A 26,563-nucleotide genomic window follows, 5' to 3' on the forward strand; every position below is an offset into this window, starting at 1 on the left:
TTCTTTAAAGAACATGTGCAAACTGGAGGCATTAGACCTCAATCCAGGAACCTAAACTTCAGTGGTCTCATAAACTGAGACCACGGCTGCCAAAGATTGGCCAAAGACTTGGTTGAACTTCGGGCACAAACATTTTTGATTTACCTTCTCATCATTCAATTTTGCATCACTACACCTGGGAATAAATCCATTTTGTGTCGCTCACTAGCTACCAGATTGAATTTACAAAAGATACTGAATTTCTCTGAGCCTGTTTCCTCATCTGCATTTCATAGGGTTCTTAGGAGAGTGAATACATGTGGGCACTCTATAAATGGTAGACACTTCTTTTTACTTTTGTTATTTTATTTTTATGCTACTCTCATAAATTTAGGCTGAGGGGGTGTGCAGTGAAGACAGCCATATCTCAGCCTTTTCTTTTCAAGTTGACCCCTTCTCATGCCTCAACCTATTATCCTATTGCTCTCCTTCTCCATACAACTCAGTTTTGTTTTGAATCCTCACTCAAGGGTGTTTTTTTAATTGATTTTAGAGAGAGAAGGGAGAGGGAGAGGGAGGAACATCGATGTGAGAGAAACATCGATGAGCTGCCTCCTATATGTGCCCTGATAGGGGATTGAACCCACAATCTGGGTATGAGCCCTGACTGGGAATAGAACCCAAAACCTCTCAGTGCACTGGACGACATTCCCACCAACTGAGCCACACTCAGGGCAACAGGGTGCAACTCAGTTTTAAAATATTACTTCAAGAAATATGTTGGCTATTGAGAAGCTCAGCTCAAGTAAACCAGGTATATATTCTCCAAATGGCAAAATTCTTTCCTACAACCTGGTTCTAAAACCTGGTTCTAATACATAGATCTTACAGGCTCCATATTATCTGCTAAAAAGAGTATATCTTACAAATTTAATTCCTGAATTATCAAAGCTTTATGCACTTGTCCCACCAGTCTAAGATTTTTCAGCAGGTAGGCTGTATCAAATAAGAGGTAAAATAATTTATGTTCCTAAAAAAACCACAAATCAAAACATTAACAAAAAACCCCATTCTTTTCAGTTTTGGTTCTAGTCACTAATAAGATGGATTTGGCATATGTTAATATTTATATTCTTGCCACGTCTTGTGAGATTAAGTTTTCAAATACCACTCTAACTGCATTTTATGTATCTGAAGATATCTAGTATCTATAATTGTTTCAGGAAACCTAATTACTAGAGATGGCAATCACACTGCCAAGCTCTACCCCTAGACAATCTAGAGTAGGACTGTTTTCCCACATGCTCTACATTGCCTCCAAATCTGTGTGTGTGCTTAAACATATGCATACATATAAAATTAATTATTAGACATTTAAACTATTTAGCCTGTTTAAAAAAAAAGTCTTTGCACCCTAGCTGGTATGGCTCAGTGGCTGGAGTGTTGGCCTGTGGACTGAGGGTCCTGGGTTCGATTCTGGCCAAGGGCACATACCTCAGTTGCAGGCTCAATCCTTGATCCCCAGTCCCCGGTCAGGACACGTTTGGGAGGCAACCAATCGATGTGTGTGTGTGTCTCTCTCTCTTTCTCTCTCTCACTCACTCCCCCTTCCACTCTCTCTGAAAAGCAATGGAAAAAAATATCCTTGGGTGAGGATTTAAAAAAAAAGTTTTTGCTTACAGTTAGCTGAGAAATCTTTCTATAGTTAATGGGAGCATTCTACTACTTCCAGAAGATTCTAAGAAAATGAAATACAACCCCAACATAAACTACTTCTGAAAAAGTGAAATACAGCACAAAATCTTTACCACTTTGATACATAACTGATATTTGTATTTCAGAATACTTTAACTTTTAAGCAAATCTCAAAAGTTAATCACCTCTATGGCAACATAAAAACTCTATTTAATAGTCTTACTCTCAAAGAAAAGGAATAGGTTGTACCTCTTTAGAAAAATAATTTTGAAAAAAAGTTTTCATTCTATTCCATATTTGTTAATTAATAGAAAGGAAAAAACAAAGGTGTAGAAAAAAGAATGAAAAACACAAAAAAAAGTAAGAAAGTTATAGCACCTAGAATTATACACAAAGATATTGAGGCAAAAATAGAGAACAGCATACCAAAAATATGTATGAAATTGATATACAATTTTGAATAGAGATATTGTAAAGATAATTCATGCATTTGGCAGTAGTTGATTGCAACATTTTTACATTCAAGGAACCTATTTTTGTGGCTTTAAAATACCTGCACCAAGAATCTCCCTTACATCTAGCAAGATCCATCCATATCTGAAAACATATTAATGTATACACCGAGAATTATTTAGTTTCAAACTGTAACAGCTGAAGTCATAGCAAAGATGACCAAGGACCTCCAAGACTGTCTAATTTTAAGATCTATATCAGGTCATTAACTTGTTCACCATTATAGAAAATTTTTTCAACTATGTAAAGACCAATGCTTCTTTTAATTTCTTTCTTCATTTTCCTTTCCAATGTCAAATTAAAATAATTCAGATTCTGGTCAATTCCAATTGGGTTTCAGTCAATGCCAAGTACAGTACTGACCAAAGACTTGCTATAATAATAAAACCTGCTGACTAGACTGGTAACAATGGGACCAACAATTACCTAATTATTAGATAAAAAATGTATTAGGCTCATTTCAATGACAAGAATGCTTTTCAATTTAATTTTCTACTTTTATCATATACACTATGAATAAATAACCCACAGACATCAGGAGAAAGAGAGAAAATACTACGACTCCTTGGACTATCCGGAGAATAAAGGAGATGATACACATAAGAATTTTTTGTTTCCCACAGAGACAATTTCATACTAGTTGCTGAAGTACAAATACATATTTACTGATATGTTTGCAATGTTTTGTTCAGTAAGTACACATTTTAAAAAGTTAAAAAAAAATCACAGCAAAAAATGAAGGAATAAATCCTTAAAACATGGTTCAAGAAGGCCAAATGTCTGCAGTTACTTTAAAAGCAACATCTACCAGGGAAGAAATGATAAAATGGAACCCATTAAGAAAGTAAATGATGATGCATCAGAAAATATTTACTATTCTTAAAAGACAGGACAGTAAACTTTCCAAATATTAAAGTTAATAAGAAAATAAAAGCAACTCATGGGAGACATCTGCTGCTGAAACTGGGAATTAGTACATGTGTGAGCTACAGGAATCCAAGGGCAAAGTGAATTTTGTTAATTTGAGAGCAATGAGAAAGTTTTCAATTAGCTCATCAACTTCCTATATGGCGAATATGCACACTAGGCAACTGATTTTATGACATGAAATACAAAGTCACTCACAGGGAGAATTAATACTGACAAAAAACAAAACAGAGATTATCATGAGTAGGGTTCTTTACACAAGCCAATAGTTACTGAGAGTGTACCTAGAAGATATGCTTTCTATACTAAAATTATCTAGGTCCCTGATAAAAACCTTTAAAATACGCAAACCTCTCTGGATGGCAATAATAAAATCATTTGTTTTGTTTTTGAATTGTGTGGAAACTCTAGAGCAAAAATATAAGAAGGTAAGGGTCACAGTTCGGCTAGAATGACGTATCAAAGATGACAGGAAGGAAATAGAACTATTCAACTTCCATTTTGCTTCTTCCATCTTTTCTCCCAGGAGAATGATTTTTAGACGAGAAAGATAAAAAGTAATGTGAGATGGGTCAAAATGCAAAACAGGTGAGGAGAATGACTGCCTTAAGTGTGTTCAAGTCTCTAGCGAAATGAACCACCTCCCTGAAACAGAACTTGTCAATGCAATTATGGAACCACTGCTGACAAATCTGAGGAAAAACAGAAAATGGCAAAGGTACAAGCCTGTAAATGACTAAATACAATATTCCAATGTTCAGAAAGAATCTTTTCAAGAAACAGTATTTGAGAAATTAAAAGTGTGGACTCTGTTGCAGATCTTTTGAAAAAACGTAGAATAGCCTAACACATAGGTTCTGTGAGATCTTAGAAAAGGAATCAATGAACAATTGACACATCTACAGATTTACTAAAAAACAGTAAGCCACTAATCACATATCTTGTCTTGGAGGTACCAGACTAGCTGTGTAATACCATGTGTTTAGAATTTAGTGAAGGCTCTCTAGTGTCTTCATGAACAAACTGGACAAAAGGGGGTTAGAGGACAACACAGTGAACATTAGTATTTGGTTGAACAACCACACTCAACAAAACTGACTGGTACAAGGAGAAACCAATTAGCATGCCATATGGGTCTGTTCTTTGCTGTTTCACTCAACATTTTTATCCATAATAGAAAGAAAATATTTTATGGCCTGCAGTAATTGGATAGCTTCCTATCCTGGGATATAATGGAGAAGATCCTGTAATCAGTTCACAGTGGATATTCAATAAATATTTCTCAAGTTATACACCAATCTTTACAACAAAGCTTCACTCCCAGGAACTCAGGGTAGAAAATCTTTACCAGAGATTAAAAGGACATGAGACACTTGACTCATCCAACATGTACCCTGGGAACTTATTTTATGGTATAATCTCATCACAAATATGCTGTAACAAGCAGTGTCCAAATAAAGCTTAAAAGTACTTTTAATTTTCCTTTGTTTTATATATATATATATATATATATAAATATATTATATATATATACACATAATTTTTTATTTTTTATTTACTTATTTTTAAAAAATATATCTTTATTGATTTCAGAGAGAGGAAAGAAGAGGGGGAGAGAGAGATAGAAACATCAATGATGAGAGTCATTGATTGGCTGTCTCCTGCACCCCCCCGACTGGGGATCGAGCCTGCAACCCGGGCATGTGCCCTGACCGGGAATCAAACCCCAATTGCCTGGATCCTAGGTCAACCCTCAACCGCTGAGCTACGCCCGGCAGGGCTATATATATATATTTAAATATATCTTTATTGATTTCAGAGAGAGGAAGTGAGAGGGAGAGAGAAAAACATCAATGATGAGAGAGTCATCATTGATCGTCTGCCCCCGCACACCCCCGACTAGGGATGGAGCCCTCAACCTGGGCATGTGCCCTGGCTGGGAATCGAACCACAATCTCCTTGATCCTAGGTTGATGCTCAATGGCTGAGCCGAGCCAAGCCGGGCTCCTTTGTTATATTTAAGATAAAAACAAAACAGTGTTATCTGAGATCGGAGCTAAGCAGACAGTGAGAACTACTGGAAGAAGTACTACTGCACCTACCACCACTATTATAATTAACACTAACGCAGACTTAAACAGCACTCACTATTGCCAGAGCCTGTCCTAAAAGCTTTAGATAATCATCAAAAAACACTGTTCTCAAATAAGTACTAATATTATACCTTTCACAGACAAGGAATCTGAGGCTCAAGGAGTCTAAGTAACAAGCCCAAAGTTACTCAGCTAATAAGTGGTGGAGCCAGGATTCAATACAGGCAGATTGGTTTCAGTGTGTCCTCTTAATCACAACTATGCTATACTGCCAAGGGTATCTCCAAATCTTCAAGTCCAAAATAATATTTTAAAATCTGCAATTTTTTGTCCCTTTGCATTTAAACAAAGCCTATTACCTTTTGCCTTCATGAAAGCTTCATGAACTCTATAAAGCTGTGAAAAAGAGAGCATTCCATTTGAATTATCAATACATATGAAAAGAGGAGTACTGAAGGTGTTACTCAGATTTAAAAAATTAAGTGAATAAGCAGAAACATTATGAAAAAATAAAGAGAAATAATAATTAAGTCATTTTACTACTTCTCAAATAGGTTATCAGAATCCCAAGACATATTTCCTTCTTTTTCAGGGGAACAATACTAATCTTAATATATGCCTCAGATTTCTGTTTAGTTACTTACTATAAAAAGAAATGGAATACAAATGGAACTGGAAGTTAGAAATTATTACCTGAATAGAATGAACCCAAGTGATTCTACCGCTGCCCTTCTGACATCGTCATTAACATCACTCACCTAAGAAAACATTTAAAGGATTACATTATACCATGCATTCTATTCTGGGGCAAACTGATGGGGCCCACATCACTGAAACATAAGTCAGACCTCACTGATACGTTATTCCTTTATTAGAATGTCTTTCCCCAATTTAGAAAAACTTGTCTGAAAATTTCTCCACTTCAGGGCTTACAAGTTTTAAAACTTGGTGGTGTTTAAGATTCAGGGCTACTTTTAAAGACTATTTCAGCTGCATTATAGCTTTTGTGGGCTACACTGAAAATCTAACCATTCCTTCAATGTTATTTTCAAAAACTTATGTCCTAAGGTTCAAGCAAAATGCAAACACTTAGAATGTACCACATTCTGCAATGATAAAGGATAAATTACTAATAAGTACTGTGGGATGTGTCTATGGGAAGGAGTTAATGATAGTTTTAAACCCATTCTGCATGGGAAGATGACCTTGAGTTTATCTTCTCCCAGCACCATGAGTAGAAATCTATTGAGCTAAGACATATGTGGAATGCCTACTGTGTTACCAGGTAATATTATTTATTGTTGATAAGCTATATCTGGATTAGGAGGACTGAGTGGAAAAAGCCTCTTGGAAAACACGGGCATTGGCTTTCCTGTGAAATGTATCTCTTAGAATAGAGCATTTCCCTTGGGGGTATGTGAAAGCTAACGTCACAGGCTATGAAAAGAAGTGGTTCCTATTGTTCATTGGATTCCCTGATCCTTAAGTGGCTGCACACACTCACATGGTCTTGTCTCTTACAATGAGGGTGCCCTTTCAAATAGGTTTCAGAAGTTGCACCTGAATAACTTTAAGGACTTTCATTCACACTGCTAGGATATGGCTGATAATGTCCTGTGAATGAGAATCAGAGCCTGAGACCACTGTTGGTGGTCATGTGGCATGGGTGCTGCACTCAATCAGACACTTAGGGTCCATCAGCAAACTTTCCCTTCTGTCCCATCCCCCAAAAACGTCCCAGTACTTACAGCAACATGTAGCAGGCGTCGTATAGCTTTGTTGTTACCTGAGCCACAGTAAGCCATGGCTACGGTATACATTCCAGACCGTCGAAGAATTGGGTCCTAAAAAAAATAATTCAACATCAATCACCAACTTATTTCAAACAGTAAGTTCTACAGACTAACGGGTATAGTTGTATGCACAGGGAGAGTTCGTTTTAGGCAGGAAAAGATGAACTCAAAAACTCTTTTGTTGGTATTTTCTAAATGAACGGGGACATAGGCTAACATGAGTGGAATTAACTGCGTGAAATTCCCAACATTCTGTGCAACATGCCTGTTCGGTCTTGAACTTTTCAGGAAGTATAAACTCAGATCAACACTTACTGCCCTGTGACCCTCAACTTCCATTTATCAAATGAACAACAGAGAAGCCTGCTTCTATTCCACATTCTAACTTGCTTTATCATTTAATTCTTGGGCACTGATTGCTGAGTAAAAGAGACATGGAGGTCTGATAGTTGAGCAAAATAGTTTTATTGTAAATTATAGCAGTGGTTCTTTTAATCAGATTAAAGAGGACAGTATTACTGCTGACCACTTATAATAACCAATACCACTGTGAAAATCAAACAAAGGCAGTGGGAAAAACCTCATCCAAATAAGTAAGTAGAGACTGGCACTATTTTTTGATGAAAAACAATGAAGTAAAATGAATCAACCTGTAAATTTCTAAAAAACTTTGGATTTCTTTATCTGAAAATCATTGATCTGAAATCTTCATTAAATTTAAAATCCTAAAAATACTCCAGTTCACATCTTCTAATCAGTGTTTTTCTTTTCTAAATTCTATTGGGTTTTATATATCTTGTGAAAGGTTTTATTAACAAATGTCGCTAGGTGTTCTGAAGGGAACAGAGGAAGTTCCAGTGAAGCTGAGTGTTTCATGAATGGTGGAGCTAACTGGGCGGTAAGGGAGTGCGGGGAGATGAGGACCGGTGCAGTGGGTTCACCTTATCGCGGCAGAGAGACTCGATGAGCGCGTCGGCCTCCTCCATCCTTCCGTACATCACCAGGGCAATGCCAACGGCAAGGCCACGCAGGATCTTCTCATGCTGAGTTTCTTGTGCGTAGCCGACCATATCCTCAATAGCCTGGGCATTTTTAGAGCCCAGCATAACCAAACCTAGGGCCAGGCCAGCTGCCTCCCCTAGTGAGCAAAAAATTAAAGTACATAAACTCAGTACAACATATCCTACTGCAAGTGGCAATTAGCATCAACTATCAAAACAACCATTAGTTTCTGAGTGCAGTTTTCCAAACCATCTGAAAAAAAAGAGGATATTTTATGTGGATGTATATTTATAGCTATTTTCTTTTAAAATCTTAACTGAAGGCACCATAGTGATTTCAAAGGAGACATTATGACATTTTTTCTACATTATCACCAAGCAGTATATAGTCCTATGATACAAGTAGATCATTCTAATAAATGTGTATTTCAAAAGTCAGTTATACAGAGAGACACACAGGCTATCCTATTTTTAAAAGCCTATATATCATAAAACATATTTTTATGAGTTTGACAAATGCGGAAAAAATCCACTCCCTCTTCAAGTACAGAAATCGTTAGATTTTTAAGAGGCTACAAATTATAAGTAGAAAACAAATATTATAGTTACATTAAGTAATCCTAAAATTTGTTTAGAAAGAATCACTCACCTGTCACAGCATCATCCTGATAAAGGTTTGTTTTTAGCAAATCATACACATCCTGGCGTGCAGTCCCCATGGCAGCCAAACCAAGGCCCAGACTGCCACCGTGTCGAACGATCTAGAGAAAAAGCATGGGCTCCATTGATGTGGTACATTGTACTTAAAATCCAAGCTTTTATTCTAATTTCAAAATATATTTTGATATAAATACGTAGAGCAGTCGGCCTAATTAGAACGATCAAAGGATTTGAAAATCAGGCGGCCAGTGGTAACCTCAGAAATTTCAGTTTCAAAAGAATGGTGCTTGCTGACACCATAGGTTGAGAAGTGAATTAGAAAAAAAAAGTGGAGTGAGACTACAACTCTATTTCAATACATTTATGTAAGAGGAAGGGAAAGATGACAACAAGAGGAAGAAGCAAGTGCCCAAGGAAGTTTTTGTTAGGGTGGGTGAGACATGAATATGCTTCTGGGCTGGGAGGAAAGGCAGCATAGAGGGAGGCTGAACAGGAGAAAAAGGTATCTAATGGGAAAAAGCTGTGAATAAAGTGGGAGAAAATGGAATCAAGAGCAAGAGTTGGTCTTTACTTGAAGAGGGACACTTTGTCTCCTGTCATTTTTGAGTGCATAGCATCTCTGTATTGGTGATAGCATCCCAATCTTGCTTGAAGACTCCTCCTCCCCCATTGATTAGTCTTGGTGGGACTATCATAAGAAGTTCCCATCTTCCTCTAGCTAAAGTGTTGGACTATGTATAACCCAAGATAGGCCAAGTGGATGCTCCTCTAGAATTTTAATCTTTCTTAAGTGGAATGACCCAAGGACTAAAAACATTCAAGCTCATTCATCCTGACAGAGGGCCCTGAAGAGACAACTTCATTAGCTCCTGTAATCTAGATCCCTAAAGCTGCCCTGGTTCTTAATCTTCGTGGGAACTGGTTCATCAACGTCTTTAATTACAGAAACTACTTCCAATAAACATTGTTTAAGTTAGTCAGAGGTGGTTTCTGTTGTTGGCAACCAAAAAGCTTTGTCTGGTAAGAAAGTTTTTACCTGAGACCAGAGGAAATGAGGTAAAGGTATGTGTAAATGCAGATAAGATCTGTGGATAGGGGGTTTACTAGCCAGGACAGATGTTTCTATTGGCCTCAATCTTTTCACTGAAGTAAGGAGACAAAGTTTTTTGGCTGACTCAGCTACTCTCCTAAAAGCATTCTAATAAACAAGTCTACTCTAATATAAACATTAAAGTCTAAAATCCTGTTTCAAGGTACCTTAAAATAAGGCAGGGCTACTTAAGTTTTTCCAAAAGTTTACATTTTAAAACTTATCAAAGATCAAAACAAGCAAGAACTCTGATTCCCGAGAGTATATGCAATATCTTTGGGCCTTAGCTTTCTGTAAAATGATAGGATTAGACTAAATGATCACTAAGGTCACCTATGTAACATTATAAACCTCTAAAGCGTGGGAATGCAACGTGTGTTTTGCAAATACCGGGTACTTTATTTTGCTTGTCATAAGGTTTAAAGGACTGAGCAGCATAATTTTAGCTTAAAGAGAAGGAAAGGAAATTAAAAAAAATTTTTCTATGAGAACAGCACTGTTTTGGGAATTCCCAAATATAACAAAATTTCTATTTGTTAAAATAATTTGGCAAATATGTTTTTCTGGACTCTTAACAAATGAAAGTTTAGTTTTCCAATCTAACACTTACATCATTGCTGGCATTCTTAAGCTGGTTAAGCAGATAGTCAATTATATCACCACCATGATTGGCATGAATGAGACCTAATGCATAGAGACCTCCACCTTCCTGATAGGCTGATCCCGGAGAGGTGTCCTTGGGAAGATATGTTGCCATTAACTGTAATGCTTCCTTCTCATGACCCTGTAAATTTGAGCCACAACAAAGGTGTCAGTAAGAGAAAGTAAGAAAAAGAGCTAACATTTTCTATGATTACTGCTTTTCTCCAGCATGCTCGCTTGCTAAGAGAGAAGGAAGGAAGTGGGGCTCTCTCTTACACAACTTTATCACTTGAATGAGAGAAAAGCCTTTAAGAGACCCAGTCACATCCTTAGAAACAAATGCTTCAATTTCTCCATTTTATAACATTTCCCCATATTCATCTTAGACTATACAAGTAACTTATTTCAATTCATCCTTTGAGAAATAGCTTAGTCTTCATAGGAAAAGGATTTCCACTTTTTTAAAAAACAAACACATATATATGTACTTTAATATATTAATTTATCCTTCCCTATAAGAGGGCTGATCCAGCAAAATGCACTTGTGAATGAATTATAGTAAACTTCTATATTTTATTAACTCCAGAAAAACTACTCTGTGCTGATGCCTGCTCACATTGATCAGTGTATTATTACCTTGTGAATTACACCCAAACTGGCTGTAGCTGTAAATTTTGCCCAGTTAGTAGCCCTGGCCAACCATTCCAAGTTATCTCTGTAAGAAAAGAAAATTACTGAAACAAATTCCATAAAGCTTTTTATAATATTTTGACTTCAAAGTATTAAAAAATTTCCTTGAACTATTATAAATCATTTCACGGTATGGGACGCAAATTACTGCTGATTCTTTTTTACCTCTTAAGTTGTTCTTAATGTTTTGAGGACTTTTTAAAAAGGAATAATATGTAATTCCACTATGAACAAAAACAAAACTATACTAAATTTCTGAGCTTAATATATTTCATCCAAAAGCTGATACTCAGGCCAACTAATGAAGAGAATTAATTTTGCCTTAAAATAAATAGGGCCCTGGCCAGGCAGCTCAGTTGGTTAGAGGGTTGTCCCGATACACCAACGTTGCAGGTTCGATCCCTAGTCAGGGCACATACAAGGAACAATCCATGAATGCATATCTAAGTGGAACAACAAATTGATGTCGCTCTCTCTCCTCCTTCCTCTCCCTCAAATTGCTAAATTAAAAAACAAATGAAAGAAAAAGCCTCAATTAAAAAACAAAAACAAGTAGGCATATGCAAAAAAATATATAATATAGCAAAAATAAAATTTAAAATCCAGGGCTGGCAGGCAGGGGAAATTCTCCATATCCATGTAACAATGTCAACAAAGTCTCTGTTAAAGATGACTGTACAAAGTGGAAACTTTCAAGTATATTTACCTAAGAAACTGGTCACTGGTAGTTCCACAATGCATAAAAGAGTTTGCTATAACGGTTGCTGTGTGACACACAGAATTCCGCACTGCATCCTTAGAAAAACAAACAGGTTTTTATCATTGGCAGAGTATTCATACAATTTGCAAGCTCACCCATGAACACACAACCATTTTTTGTAGCAGGAGAATATATTATCTGTTCAACAATTAAAACTAATGTTAATAACTGTTGTGAGCAGTATCCCAACAAGAGTTACAATGATATGGTAAAAACCTCTGCTCTCAAGTTTGCAGTTCAGTGGGAAAACAGACACATAAACTCTTTATCAATATGCTGATGATGCCTTTTATCCAAATGCTACATGTATATATTAAAATACATTAAAAAGTTAGCTAAAGAAAATGAAAAGAAAAAAAAGAGAATCCAATGAACTTCTTAATGATTAGCAAAAAAATAGGAGCTCAATCAATATTAATTCTCTTTCTTTTTCAACAAGTTTAAGAGTTTCTCCCATTGTTATTTTTACAAAAACTTACATCCTTAATCAGGAATAAAACGCAACAAAAGAAATAAATATAAGTACTTATATTCAACAAAGAAATATAAAAAAAGCCTCCATTATAATTTCCTACCTTTGTGCTTTTTAGAATCATGAGATCTGTGTTGTTATTTCGTATTAAAAACTGCAGATGTAACTCAATAGCCATTTCACCACTTAAAATTTTAATCATTTTTAAAGTCTGATCCTTGGGCTCTGGACTCTGCCAAAACAAACAAAGAAAGAATGAAAATATATTACTGAAATCCACTAAGGCCACTTTATTTTAACAGCCCATAACCAGTGAAATTCATAGTTCATACATACAACTTATTTAACAGTAAGATCTAAAAAAACTCATGTATAATTTATTTATTAGATACCACTGAGATATGATACCAGCCTGATGGAAGAATGCAATTCATTCTGAATGAGCTTCCAATGTAAAATATTTTAAAACAAAACAAAACAAAAACAAGCTGTAAAAGAATAACTAATTACTGATGATATGTAAGGAAAACTTTTATACAGAGCCAGCTTATACTTTAGGTGAGGAACTACCTAATCCAAACTGACAAAATCAAAAGCACCTTTAATCAACACATCTATATGATCTCATGAACTACAAAGCCATCAATCAACAAAACTATCTATCCAGTTGAAGAACAGTTGAAGTTTATATACCTGAGCATCAGAAACCAAAAGTCCTGATGAAGGAAAAACTTATATCCATTCATATTGCTGCTCTAATATTTAGCCAACTCTTCTATACACCATGAATACTAAAAAACAAAAAAACAAAGAGAACTAAACTGGCCCCTCTACAATCAGTTGCCATTTATATAGAGGCGATACCTTTTTCTTTCCCCATGACAGGCAATTCAGTTATTCTGAAGAGTTCACTCATTGGTAAGAATCTAAAGATTGATTTCACCTAAGTTAGGTGCTCCCTGGGATCAGTCTTTAAAATTGTACTTTTTACAGAAAATCCAGTTTTATAAAATGACTTTGGTATCACATGATCTCGGAATCTAATGAACAAAATAAACTGATGAACAAAATAGACCCAGAGACACTGAAGCATGCAACAGACTGATGTATAATAAAGGGAAAGGGGGAAGTGGGAAGAGATAACCAAAGAACTTATATGCAAATGGACACAGACAATAATGTGGTGAAAGCCCGGGGTGGGGGCAGGAGTAGGGTGTAGGAGGTCAATGGGGGGAAAAGGGAGGACATCTGTAAAACTTTCAACAATAATAAAGATAAAGAAAAGATAAATTAAATAAAATGACTTCAGTATAAAACCTAATTATAAACCTCCATAAAAACAGGTATGTAACATTTTAAAATAATTTACAATGTACTGTGCCATATGTTAAACAGCAACCACAACTTCAAAAAGCACACTTACCACTTCTGGTGTCTTTCCTACAAGCACACTACCTGTCTTTTCTTCTGTTTCCATTGACTCACTAAAACGTAAAGAACCAACAGTTACTAATCTGATAAATCTTTTCTGAATAGTATGTGTGGGTGATGTTATCAAATTGAAGATCTGAACTATGTCCAAATTAATAAATATTGTTGTTAAGAAACTAAAAAGTCTAATAAGATGGAGGTGGTACAGATATTGAATTTCCTCCAAATATATTCATTAAAATACACAAAGCAATGAACTAGGTTAGCAAAATGCATGAGCTATAAATATAACAAAACCAGGTGACAAAGTATAGCCCAAGTTCCCAAAACACAGTCAAGTGGAGATATATCACCAACAGCTTACAAGACCAGTTTGACGTGAAGCAGTTGGGCTGCAACAACTTATAACTTACCAGCCACTACTCCCTTCTGAGTCAAGCACTGTGCTCTGAGGAGGAAATGCTGAGCACAGGATCCAAATCAGAAGGAAAAAGAGGCCCAAGCAAGAGTGGGAAAGGAAGCAGAGCCAGGAGACCTCAGAACTTTAAGACACCATTTGTTCAATACTTCACAACACAACAGAAGAGGAAGTTCTAGAGGGCAGTGAAATTATAAAACCTCTCTTAAATGAACCTCCTTTGTAAAAATTTAGGAAAACTAATTTCAGGGAAGATAAGCTACAGAAGAGGGTCAAAGTAAAATCCCATAAAATGTTATAAGAAAAAAATTTTCAGAGAAGGTGAGACATTAAAAAAATTACACAAGGTATAAAATATTATATATCAGAATTAGAAAAGCTCAGAAATGAAATAGAATTTGGTAAAATCAGAAATGAAAGAGGAAAAATGATCATTTCAGAAATGAAGATTAATTCAGAAGGAACACGAGAACAAATAACTACGGCACAGGAAAAAGAGACAGTAAGGAGAAAAAATTTTAAGTCAAAAAGAAACAAACTAATCACTAACCCACTAAGATCGGAACAAGGTAAAGATGTTCACTCTCATCACATCTACCTAATAATGTACTGGAAACTCTAGACAATGCAGGACAAGGGAGAAAAGGTATAAAAGTTATAAAGGAAGAAGTAAAATTTCTATCTAGTCACAAATGACATGATTCCTATGTAGAAAGTCCAATGAAAGGATCTATAAAAAATTTTATTAGACCTACTGATTTAAGCAAGGTTATGGAACTCAACATTAATATACAAAAATCAATTGTATTTCTATATATTAACAACAAATAATTGGAAATTGAACTTTAAAACATACCACTTATAACAGCTTCAAAAATCATAATATACTTAGGAATAAATTTAGGGAAATATGTGCAAAATCTCTGCATTATAATCTAAAAAACACTGCTGAGAAAAACTAAAGAAAATCTAAACAATGAAGAATACCATGTTTATGGATTACAAGACAATAAAGTTAGGGTTTCAGTTTGCTCCAAACTGAAGAGATTCAACACAATCCCAAGCTGATACAGAAATGCAAAAAGGCTTACAACAGTCAAAAGAAGCAGGTGACAGCAAACACACACTTAAACATTTTTAATAAGTGGCCTAAATGTGTACCAAAATATAGGAAAATAAAATCTAATACTGTAGCAGTCTAAGACATATACATATTTAGTTCTAATGAAAGCACAAAAAGCTGAGACTGTTTCTTATTTCTAATTAACTTAAATTTCTGAAATTTAGTCTACCTGCCTGTCCTGAGGTTTGTAACTGACTGGATTATATGGTACACATGCTGTCCGGCAGGCCCTCCCTGTCATAAAATCACTTTTACTTCTTTCCAGAAAGGTCCATTTCTCTGGTTTTCCTTAATGTGCCCAGCACAGTGCAAAACAGAACAGCTTTAATAAAACTTTACAATCTATGAAAGCTAACGGTAAAATTTATTCTTAAAATATGCAGACTATGAACATTCCCAAAATAAAATAAAGGTTGTTCAGTTCTGATGCAGAAAAAGATTCTTATACCTGTCTTTCTCTGATCCCGGAACAGTACCCGTATTGGTGGATCCAGGCACAGCAGGAATAGGGGTGCCAACAGTTCGAAGATTCTGGATTACAGATGACAAAAACTGCTGGCTAGCACTTTCATACAAATCAAAACAAATCTGATAAGCCATCAGGAGGTTGTCTTCCTTCACCAGTTTTTCTAAGATATCACTCACAGCCTGGGGGTCATCTAAGAAAATTAAGCACTGAAATGCAGATAAAGAACAATTACACAATAATCGGAAACTGTCTACAAGATACTTAGAGTGACAAACAGTCAACATATAGGAAAACTTAAAATATAAGCATAGGCAAGCTGGGGCAGACTAACCATCTAATCTAGCACTCTACTTCTGATTCTGGCACTAGATAAAGTTTTCCTGAAAATAGAATCTGCCTTCCATAAGATAATCCGTACAAATTATACTCAGAGCTCCGAATATCATGCCCGGCAATTAGCGGTTTTCGGTAACTGGCTGGTGAATAAATCTTGGCTTCTTTAAATCTTATCCATAATTTACATTTAAGTGCTCCTTAACTTGTAATTTCTGCTTTACCATAAGTTGTAGCAGTCAGTCATTCATTTAACACACATTGTACTGTACCGGGCCAGGACAAGGTGCAACTAAAATGACCACTTTGAAACATTTCTCTAACTATTCTTATGACCTGCCATATGTTTTAACAAAATTATCCAATAATGTTAGAATTTTTCTTTTAAAAATTAATTTAAACTTTTCTTGTTCCCTTCAGTAGCAAATAACTCAATTTTAAAATGAACACATAATCAAAGTTAGTACAAATTAAGAACAGAAAAGAATGGAAACAAAATAAGTAGCAAGTAATGGGACTGGCTAAGTAAGGCAAGGTACACCCACTAAATGACTACTATAGTCAAGAAAGAGAACAAGAGTTAGAACATAAAACAATGTTAAATTGAAGGACATGTCTAATTGATACTGTTCGCTTCCAGGGAAGGGAACTTGGGAGCTAGGATGAGTGGAAAAGAAGACTTTTCACTGCATACCCTTTGGTTCTTTTTGAATTTTGAAATCACGTGAATGTATTATTACCTGTTCAAAAATATATTTTAAAAATATAAATTTAAAAAGTTTTAAAGGCACAAGGAATAAGAGCTAAAAGAAATAAAATTCTCTCTGAGGAATAAAACTGAAATACACAGAGGAAGAAGGCAGAGGACAACTGTTTTTTATAGAAATTTAAAAAAACTATTTAAAAATTATTAAATACTACTTAAAAGCAAATAAAACTCCAAAAACCTATATGGAGAAAACTGAAATACACTAAAATGTTAAGCTGACTTAGGGTGATATAAATGTGGAACTTTTCCAGTTTTTTTGTTTCTAACTTGCTTTGCACCTCCAGCCAATAAAATACAATATAGCCACCGAAAAGAATGAAGCAGCTGCACTGTGCTAATAAGTGAAGGACAAATACGTATGCATCACCTCTGAGAAAAGATCCAAACAAAGGAAAAGATACACTTTTAATTTTATAGATTTTTTACACTGAATTTTTAAAAAAGGTGTAAGCAAATTCATACATGAAAAGAGATAAATATATACATAAATGTGTTTTGGTTGTGTTTGGGTAATGAAACCAAACATAATTTTTACACCTGAAATTCTTTCTAGAGTGATATAACATAGGTACTATTTTTATGTTTTCTTCTACCTTTTACTTTTTTTAACCTTCTTCGTTTCCAAAATTTCCTTAAATGCTTGGATTATTTTCAAAATATAAAAAAAAAATACGGGCAGGATATAAAAGATGATAGACAAAGACTTGACTTGCGGCGGTGAACACACGATAGTGTACAGATGATGTGTTGTAGAATTGTGTACCTGAAACCTGTATCATTTTGTTAACCACCAGTGTCACTCCAATAAATTCAATAAAAGGGGGGGGGGGAAGAATAGAAAGAATAGATTTTAACAAAATAAGCTTTTAGTTTTGTGAGACTCAGTTTCTTATAAGTAAAAAGGAATATAAACTACATACTTTATCTTCACAGGGCTGTTGTGAAGATCAACTGAGATACATATATGAAACCATTACAGTACTGTAATGTAATCAAACACAGTATTATGTAATGTAGTGAGGCACAGCCCAGCAGTACAGTGTAAAGTAATGTAACATAATGTAATTACCTGACAAACATTGATAAAATCGGGTTTCTCCAAGTTCATGTAGATTTTAACTAGAACTCTTAGTACTTTATTCCGAAACTGTTTATTCTGCATTAAAGACATGCAGAGCTTGAGGCTATAAGCTAGCATTCCTGAGACATCATTCTGAAAGAAATAATTTAAAGATACATCATTATCTGATTACTGAAGCATCCTATTTAAAAATCAATTATTTAATCTATGTTCTTTACTAATTCTAGGCAGCCAAAGATTTAAACCCTTTTAGATATCAATCTTAAAAGGAAGTTACATATTTCCCTGTCTTCATGAAAAAATGAATGGAAAACAATTTAATACATATAGTGGTCATCCAGGATCATCTAGGACTACGTGAGTATAGGGCGCTATAACAGAGTAAGGCTATTAATTATTCTAAAAAGATACATATAACTGTCTGTATACTGAGTCATTATGTTTTTTCAATTGTGTCTACTCAAGTCTTTCTGTCTCCAATCTTGCTGCTAGACTCTTCCATGACTTACTGCTTATAGTCTTGGCCAGGAACATAAATGTGACAGAACTGTTATTGAGCTCTAAGTGACTCAAGTTTTGAGAGCTGTCACATCTGGCTGGTGCAAATTTCAACTCCAGACTATGTACATTTTCCTTCTGATTCTCCAAAGCATGCCCAATATTTGTGGTACCAACCTATAAAAGTCCTTCGACATAAATAAGCATACTGAAGAGCTACAGGGGTATTTCTCAAATAGTGAGATATGACTCATCAGTGTCTCATGAAATCAACTTAATGAAACTAGTGTTTTTGTTATTTTTTTAAAATGAAATACGAATTAAAAATATCAGTTATATTATAAGCAATAAAAGTAGGTACTGTTTCATAAAACAAGTTATATCTATATAAAGCTGTATACTGGGATGCCAAGTAAGATGCATTTCTTATTCTGCTTTATTCTTTTTTTAAACATTTATCATCCCTTTACCTTATATGCAGGGGTGGGCAAAAGGTTTACAGTTGTAAATACACGAACAGTTTATTCTGTATTATTAAAGTAGTAATTACTACATTATTTACTTTTATTATTTGTCTTCTTTTTATTATTATTATTATTATTATTATTACATATCCTTACTTATGATTTATCTTTTAGGTAATGATGGGTGGTAATTTAACAACTGTAAACCTACTTCGTCTACCCATGTAATTATTTGCCTGGATGCCGATTCCTCCAATGGACTGTTTCATCCGGGCGGGAACTTTATTGGTATTGATATCTCCAATGCCTAGAATAGTCTGCTACATAGTAGGCACTCAAAAATAAAAAAGTCTTTGTTGACCAAATGAAAACAAGTATTTTCATTCTATTCTCATGAAGACAAGGAGAGACTACAACACAAAAATGAAAACAGTATAAAACGGGCCATTTTATCACAGTGGGTGGTTCATTCCCTTACTCACTTAAAAGAATCTTACCACTGCTTCTCACACTGCCCTGGGGCTTTGGGGATGCAGTGGTGAACAAGGCACAAAATACCTGTCCTTACAGAGGTTACAATCTGGTGGTAAAGACAGATATTAACTGCCTAGTAATACAATTGATCAATTAATATAGTGGTAAGCACTATGAAAAAAATACAGGGCTCCAAGAGATTAACAAATGAATCGGAGCTAGTCTTTGCAGCAGGCGTTGAGGAGAGTATGGGTGGCAGGGATTGATTTAAGGATCTGTAAACAAGTGACAGTTAAACTGAACTCTGGATCTTGAACAGAAATAAAGCAGGTAAAGAAAAAGAAAAATAATTTTGGATGAGGCAGTATTTTTGGCAAGGGGAACAAGGCAGGGTACATTTAGGACCTGAGAGGAGGTCAAAATGGCTGGAGTGCAGAGAGCTAGCTAATGGAGAACAGCAAATGGCATACAGATCAATGTCCAACTAACTCAGTCTTGAACCTTTCTGACCATTTTGGTTGGTGATTTACAGTTGTCATAATTATTGCAAAATATTCCCAAACCAGGAATCCAGTTTATAGTTTTTGCCATAAGTACAATAATACAGCAGTTTATCAATACAGTCTTCTTAAAAAGGTCAGGGTAATTAATTCAATTTCCCCACACAAGACTTCAAAGGAATAAATGCAGTAAGACCAAAGCAGATATTGAATGAACACAAAACACAGCCAAGGTTCTTATATAAATTATAAAATAAAGCATTAGGCAAAAGAGCACCTTATTATTTCTAAACCAGATTTTCTTTTCACTACCTACGAGATTCTGTTTTTATAATTTATTTTAAAAACAATCTCTAAAATCACATCATCTACCTACCGACTCCAGTATAGTCTTCTCAAAGATATCCAGTCTTCGTGTCTCCAGAGCAATACCGATAGCCTGCTTATATTTGTGATCATCTAGACATCGCTGGAACATTTTATTCACAATGCCTTCCAACCTCTGGTCAATTGGTTTTCTTTCTCCTTCAGGTAAATCTGCATTTTCTACACACTGTTTGGTGTAGTGATCAATGCATTTTGCTATGAAGAAAATAAAATAACTCTGATTGGACCAAACTACTAGAAAGGACAATGCCAACACTTATAATCATAAAAACTTATGGGTTGACTATAGAGTAACGAGCACATTTCAAAATTTTTAAATGCTAGAAGTTATACATTCAAATTAATACTCTTCCCTTCATAACAGTTACACTGGAGGGCTACACACTAATTCCAACAAGGCCCATAGTACTGAAAACATTTCTATCTTGTTACTTTATTTTGACCAAAATTATATCACTCAACTAAGCTGCTTATTCAACAGAGTTGGCTACAAATAGTTGCTGTTTCACTTTAAAAAAACAGACACTTGCTATTATTGATATTAAAAAAGACTATTGTAGCAATTATCACATGGCAATAAATTATTAGACTCCCTCACATTAATGAAACTATTAGCTCCTTCACAGAAGGGACTATGTCTAAATCATCTTTGTACAATAATGGTGAAATGACCTCAAATGTGTCACAGGTTCTAAAGGCAATTCCAAAGATTTCCAAAAACCTTTCCAGTAATTGTAGTACATCAACTGAAATAGTCATTGCTTCAGTGTGAGATGGGTGGAAGCTATTCACTGCCTCCCCGCAGGAGTCTAAAAATTCATGCAATGGTGTACGTGCACAAGTTGGCTTTCACATTCACAATTACTTGGGTGGAAGGGGAGGAGGGGGCCACATATTGAAGGGTGCCAATAGTGCACTTGATTAAAAAAACACTTAAATTTGTTTACAATTTATAGTACTTTGCAATCACACTTTGAACTTTTTAGGAAAAAACAAAAAAGGAAATTTCCCTAAGCCTTCTTCCACCTTCATATGGAAGATAAATAGCTACCCATTTTGAATGCCATATACAATAGTATCCTCTCTATAATCCACTGGCTTGTTGTTCTTTCCTTTAAAAAGAAGAAAGGGTACAAAGACAGTTGCAAAATATAGCCCCAGGAAACAGAAATGATTTGAACTAGCATAAAGAACTGCTGTCCATTAGATGGCCCATAATAGATCTATACTTTGGGGGAAGCAAAGGACTTTTAAAAACTGAAATGTATGACATTCAAGGTCCACTCGGGTAGAACTATACAGGTTCAGATATGGTTAATAAGACAAAGTGGCAGTAACAAAGCAGACCTTAAACAATTCTGGTCGCAGAATATCTTTACCAGGCCCTAATATAAGCTTTTTGAACCAAATGTAGTTAAATAAGAAAAATATTACCTCTACGCATTAAAAAGGAACCTCAGAAGTAAAGAATTTAGGGAGTTTTCCTTAGATTATCACTGAGAAGAAAAAAGGTAAGTACCAGTTTTATATCTGTGCTCTCACTTAGCAGGTTTATATCATAACTATATCCCAGAATCATTCCCAGCAGAAGTCTTATCAGAACTGGGAGAAGACTTACTAGTCCTTAATTTTCTGGATGTACACTGTTTATGATATTAAGACAACAGGAAACCTTTCCCAATTTTTATTTTGTATAACCTCTCACAACTTCCTCTGATATTTAAAAAATATCTGTTCTGACTGTCATAAAACTAGAAGGGTGTGCCCTAGGCAGTTTTGTTCAGTGGTTAGAGCGTCGGCCTGAGGACTGAAGGGTCTCGGGTTTGATTGTGGCCAGGGCATGCAGCCAGCTGGGTGGCAGGCAATGATCCCCAGCCCCAGTTGGGGTACGTGCAGGAAACAAACAATTGATGTGTCTCTCTCTTCCTCTCTCTCACTCTCTCTGAAAAGCAGTGGAAAAAATATCCTCAGAGGAGGATTAAAAACAAAACAAAACACTAGAAGGGTGAGCCCTACTTCCACATAAAGAAAAGCAAACAGAACACACCTGTTGATCAACAATCACCTCCTACAAGCAAAGATGATAAATAGTGTTTTAGAGACAGAGAGGGCATCTACCACCTCACAGCCCTATACAGACCAACAGTCCTGTTTAAAAGCATAATTTATAATCAATAAAAATATATAAAAAAGAAAATTTTTATAGAGCATAATTTTAAAATAACACCACTACAAGCACTTGATCACTGTTGGAAAGAATTATCAACATTCATCAAAAAAATCCTTCAAATAAGAGAAAAGAGATAAGTGCAACTCCTCACATATAACTTAATGTAGGAAAAGTGCCCTAGTTTCAAATTATATATATGATCTATTCTTTAAAACCATTTGTTCTTGCCCTGGCTGAGTGGCTCAGCTGGTTTGTGCGCAGTCCTGTGCAACAAAGGGTTGCTGGTTCAATCCCCAGTCGGAGTGCACATGGAAGGCAACTGATCCATGTCTCTTCCTCTCTCTCTAAAAGTCAATTAAAAAAACACATGTCTTTGGGTGAGGGTTAAAAGTAAAATAAATAAAATAAAACCATCTGTTCTTTCCACAGGATCCACAAATGAAAACTCCAATTCAATGAGCATCTAACAGCAGTAAAGTTACTTGCAACCTTTTTCACACCATCAAAGCAAAAACTTTAAAAATATGAAAACAGAATCCTACTTAGAACTTCAGGGACATTTGAAAGCACCCCTTTGGACCACCTTGTGCAGCATTTCCCAACTTCTGAAAGAATACCAACTCTCTCCTTTTAAGGGTTCGGGTAGATAATGCAATTCCTCTTAATCAGGAATTAAAAAAATAGTCATACTGTACTCAGACAACATACCCTCGGGCTCTCTGTAACTATGATCTAAAGCTTGCTCTTCATAAAGACGTATCTGAAGGGTATGCAGTCTCTTCTTTCATCTACTAGATCAGAAGTTTCCAAATACTTTTTAAAACTACAAAATCTTTGAACAAAATCTTAAATAGTTGGATCAACTTACAAGATATAGCAGCGATTTGCAACTGGTGTACTACAAGAATTTTTTAAAACATGCAATACCTGACTATTTAGTCAGAAGCACTGACCTCTTTTCCCTTAGATTGTCAAATAAAAAAATGAAAACAGCCAACAAAACAATAGCCGTCTGGTGTGAATATCCTGTCTTGAACCATAAATATATAGGTTATATAATAGAGTTGTATCTTATTAGTCACTTTGCATAATAAGGTTGTGTCTGATTGGTTAATTCTTGGTACCAGAAATCCTTATATACAAGTACAGGCACCTGATTTTTTAAAGTTACTCTGGAGCAAAAAGGGAAGGTAATTACTATTATTATTTTTTTTTGTAAATCAATAAAAATTATACCTGTTTTTTTGGTCAGATCAGCAAAAAATACATTTTCTGGTGTGTCACAGAACTTTAGTAGTTTATGTGTGCCATGAGATAAAAAAGGTTGAAAATGCTGAGACAGAAAACCAGAAGCCTTGCCTGTGTGCTATCCCCTCATTTCAAAAATAAAGAAGCAAACGAGAAATCAATGGTTACTAGTAGAAACAGTATGGGTTCTGAAGTAAGCCTGGGTTTTAAATTCTGACCCTCCTATTTAATAGCCATGTGTACTTATCATATTGAAACTCAAGTTTTCTCATTTGTAAAACAGGGCTAGATCCTTCCTCACAGAGCAGCTGTGGAATAAATCATAGTATGAAGCATTACTGGCCCAGTGCCTAGCACAATGGAGATACTCAATAATGGTTTCCTGTATTAGAAGCAACTCTATAAATTACTATCATTTAACTTGTTACTGATAATAATCTGATTTAATTTTTTCATAACACTATGCTCATTGGGCTAGAGAGAACCATAATCACTGAGATATCTATCTTTGTGTTTATTAAGTTAGCTGTTTCAGAATCATTTCTTAGATTCATTCTTAAAATGTTTTGTGAGGTGTCTTTATTATTACTGTTATTAATTTATTGTTCACTATGACAAAAATAATAAAGCATCATTATTACTGTTCATTATGATAAAAAATAATAAAGCACAGAATTGAAAATTAGATCTAAAAACTCAGTCTGCATAAAATTATTGTGGAAAGATGAACTTCCAATTAAAACAAAATGTGGCAACATCAAAAAGTAATTCCGAAAAAAAAATGCTATACACACTAAAGAAAGAAAGAAGCTGACAAGATAAAGCTTTAGCAGATGGAAGATAATTACCTATAATAGTCTCCACATATTCAGAGTTATCATTGACATTGAAGAGGTCACCTGCTCCAAGTGCATAATTCAAAGACTCTTCAAAAGCCCCAAGGTGATAAAATACTTTAGACGCCACTAAGGCTGCAAACTGCCGACTCCGGAAACCTTCATCTTCATACAAAACTTCTCTGAAAGAATAGGAAGTATAGGCCTAGTTCAAAGTCTGGTTTTCCTTAAAAATCCCCAATCTAAATATTCAAGCCACAATTCAGTAGCAGCAAATTTCTAAATGAATTTATAAACCACAAGACCCACATCTATAGATAAGTTAAGTTGGTCTACTTTATCCCAATTTATAGAAATAAAGTAATGCTCACATTTTGTCTACAGACTCAGAAATTTCTGCCCAGAAGTCATTGACAACTGCATTCAATTTCTGTAGTGCAAATTCCTGTAGAAGATAAAACCAAGATTCAATTTTGAGACAGATTCACCATTACACTTCCTTAAAAAATAGTTTCCAATGAATTGATGGCCAAATTCTCACATTTACTAAAACTTTTAATCTGTGACAAATATAAAAATTTACCAACTGACTTATATTTCCTCTTCAGTTTACACAATTCCTTTCTGTTTTCAATCATCAAACGTCAGGCTACCATATAATGTCATTCCTTAATTTAATGAACTCTTTTTCTTTGAACATACAAGTTTGACTTCAGTTGCTAGTTTGACTATACGTAAATGAATTCAGGAGTCTAGAGCCACTTAAAGTATATTCCAAATTTTTATCAAATGAAAATAATTTTAAACTATGTGACACAGAAGAAATTTTTTGTGCTGTTGATAAACTGAGAGGTGTGTGGGAGGTGCTCAAGTGCTATGTTGAGGTTTATTTGCCTTAGCTTTGTTAAACTTAGGGAAAACCCACTGCTGTTCTCAAAAAGCACTGTCCTCTGGGGCTAGCTTTCAATGACTGGGTAAGGGCTGGCCAGGATGGCTATTTTAAATGATGGAAGATATACAGATACCACTAAATTTAAAGAGTTTCACAGTATTCATACTTAGCCCAATTAATTTTCCTTCAACTCATACCTTAAGCTGTGGTTCTTCTTCATCCAGAAGAGAAATAATCCCAGCTATAAGACAAAAGACATAATGATTATAAAATATATGCTAAGACAGAAACTTAGTAAAAAATATGATTATTGGAAAAAATAAGTATTTTCTGAGGGGTGACTTCACTAGAGGAATGATTATTTTTCTTTAAAATTATAAAGGTTTATATTTCGAAGTTTAAGAATTAACTGTTATCAAACCCTCATAACACTACATATATCACATTGTTTTCCTAATTCGGTGGTTTTCAAAGTATGATCCCTGGAACAATAGCATTAGCATTACTTGGGAATTGGTTAAAAATGTAAATTTTTGGCCCCATCCCAGATCTACTGAATCAGAAATTGTAGGGATGGGGTCCACCAAAGGGGTCACAAGCCTTCCTTGTGATACTGATGCTCGCCTTAGTTTGAAAATCAAAAGCCTAATTTACTGACCAAAACAGGAAGCTTTCCCATACAATTTTAGAATAAAATTATTCACAAAATACACCAAACAGTTATACAATTATACACAAAAGAAGGGAATATTTAGTCACTGACTCATCAGGATACAAGATTTTAATTATTTCAAGATGCCGATATAAAGGCATCACCTTCGTATCACAAGTAACCTAGGCTTTGCTAAATGATGAGCAATCTTACTTATTCTGACTTGAAGTGCGCAAGCACAGTGTTCCCCATGTGGCCTTGAGGGGTTAGCACTAACACTGGAGAGTAAAGGAAACAACTGTCCTCTTCAAAAAACACACCTTCAAATATAGTCATATGCTAAAGGGAATATTAGAATAAAGATATGGGAATTGTCCTTAGGCCATAAAAGAAAAGGAAACCACACTGTCTCTCATATACCATGTAGGTCTTAAAATCATTCTAGAACACTGAGTTGAAATTGTGATTTGATTAAAAAGTGTCAAGGCAACTTTACTTAGGAA

General features: G+C 35.1%; 1 protein-coding gene across 1 annotated transcript in view; it reads right to left on the bottom strand.

Moving 5' to 3' along the window:
- Positions 1-26,563, bottom strand: part of PSMD1 (proteasome 26S subunit, non-ATPase 1) — a 74,174-nt gene that overhangs the window by 44,352 nt on the left and 3,259 nt on the right. The window contains exons 2-16 of the mRNA XM_081143270.1: positions 25,606-25,649; positions 24,888-24,961; positions 24,529-24,698; positions 20,252-20,457; positions 17,928-18,071; positions 15,736-15,962; positions 13,739-13,799; positions 12,419-12,547; positions 11,790-11,878; positions 11,030-11,108; positions 10,362-10,535; positions 8,651-8,762; positions 7,942-8,138; positions 6,956-7,051; positions 5,901-5,965 (exon numbers count right to left, since the gene is read on the bottom strand). Coding sequence (XP_080999396.1) covers positions 5,901-5,965; positions 6,956-7,051; positions 7,942-8,138; positions 8,651-8,762; positions 10,362-10,535; positions 11,030-11,108; positions 11,790-11,878; positions 12,419-12,547; positions 13,739-13,799; positions 15,736-15,962; positions 17,928-18,071; positions 20,252-20,457; positions 24,529-24,698; positions 24,888-24,961; positions 25,606-25,649 — 1,867 coding nt within the window. The remainder of the gene's footprint in view (positions 1-5,900; positions 5,966-6,955; positions 7,052-7,941; positions 8,139-8,650; positions 8,763-10,361; positions 10,536-11,029; positions 11,109-11,789; positions 11,879-12,418; positions 12,548-13,738; positions 13,800-15,735; positions 15,963-17,927; positions 18,072-20,251; positions 20,458-24,528; positions 24,699-24,887; positions 24,962-25,605; positions 25,650-26,563) is intronic.

The sequence above is a fragment of the Miniopterus schreibersii genome (assembly GCF_964146895.1).
Source record: "Miniopterus schreibersii genome assembly, chromosome: 7".
NCBI classification, from domain to species: domain Eukaryota; kingdom Metazoa; phylum Chordata; class Mammalia; order Chiroptera; family Miniopteridae; genus Miniopterus; species Miniopterus schreibersii.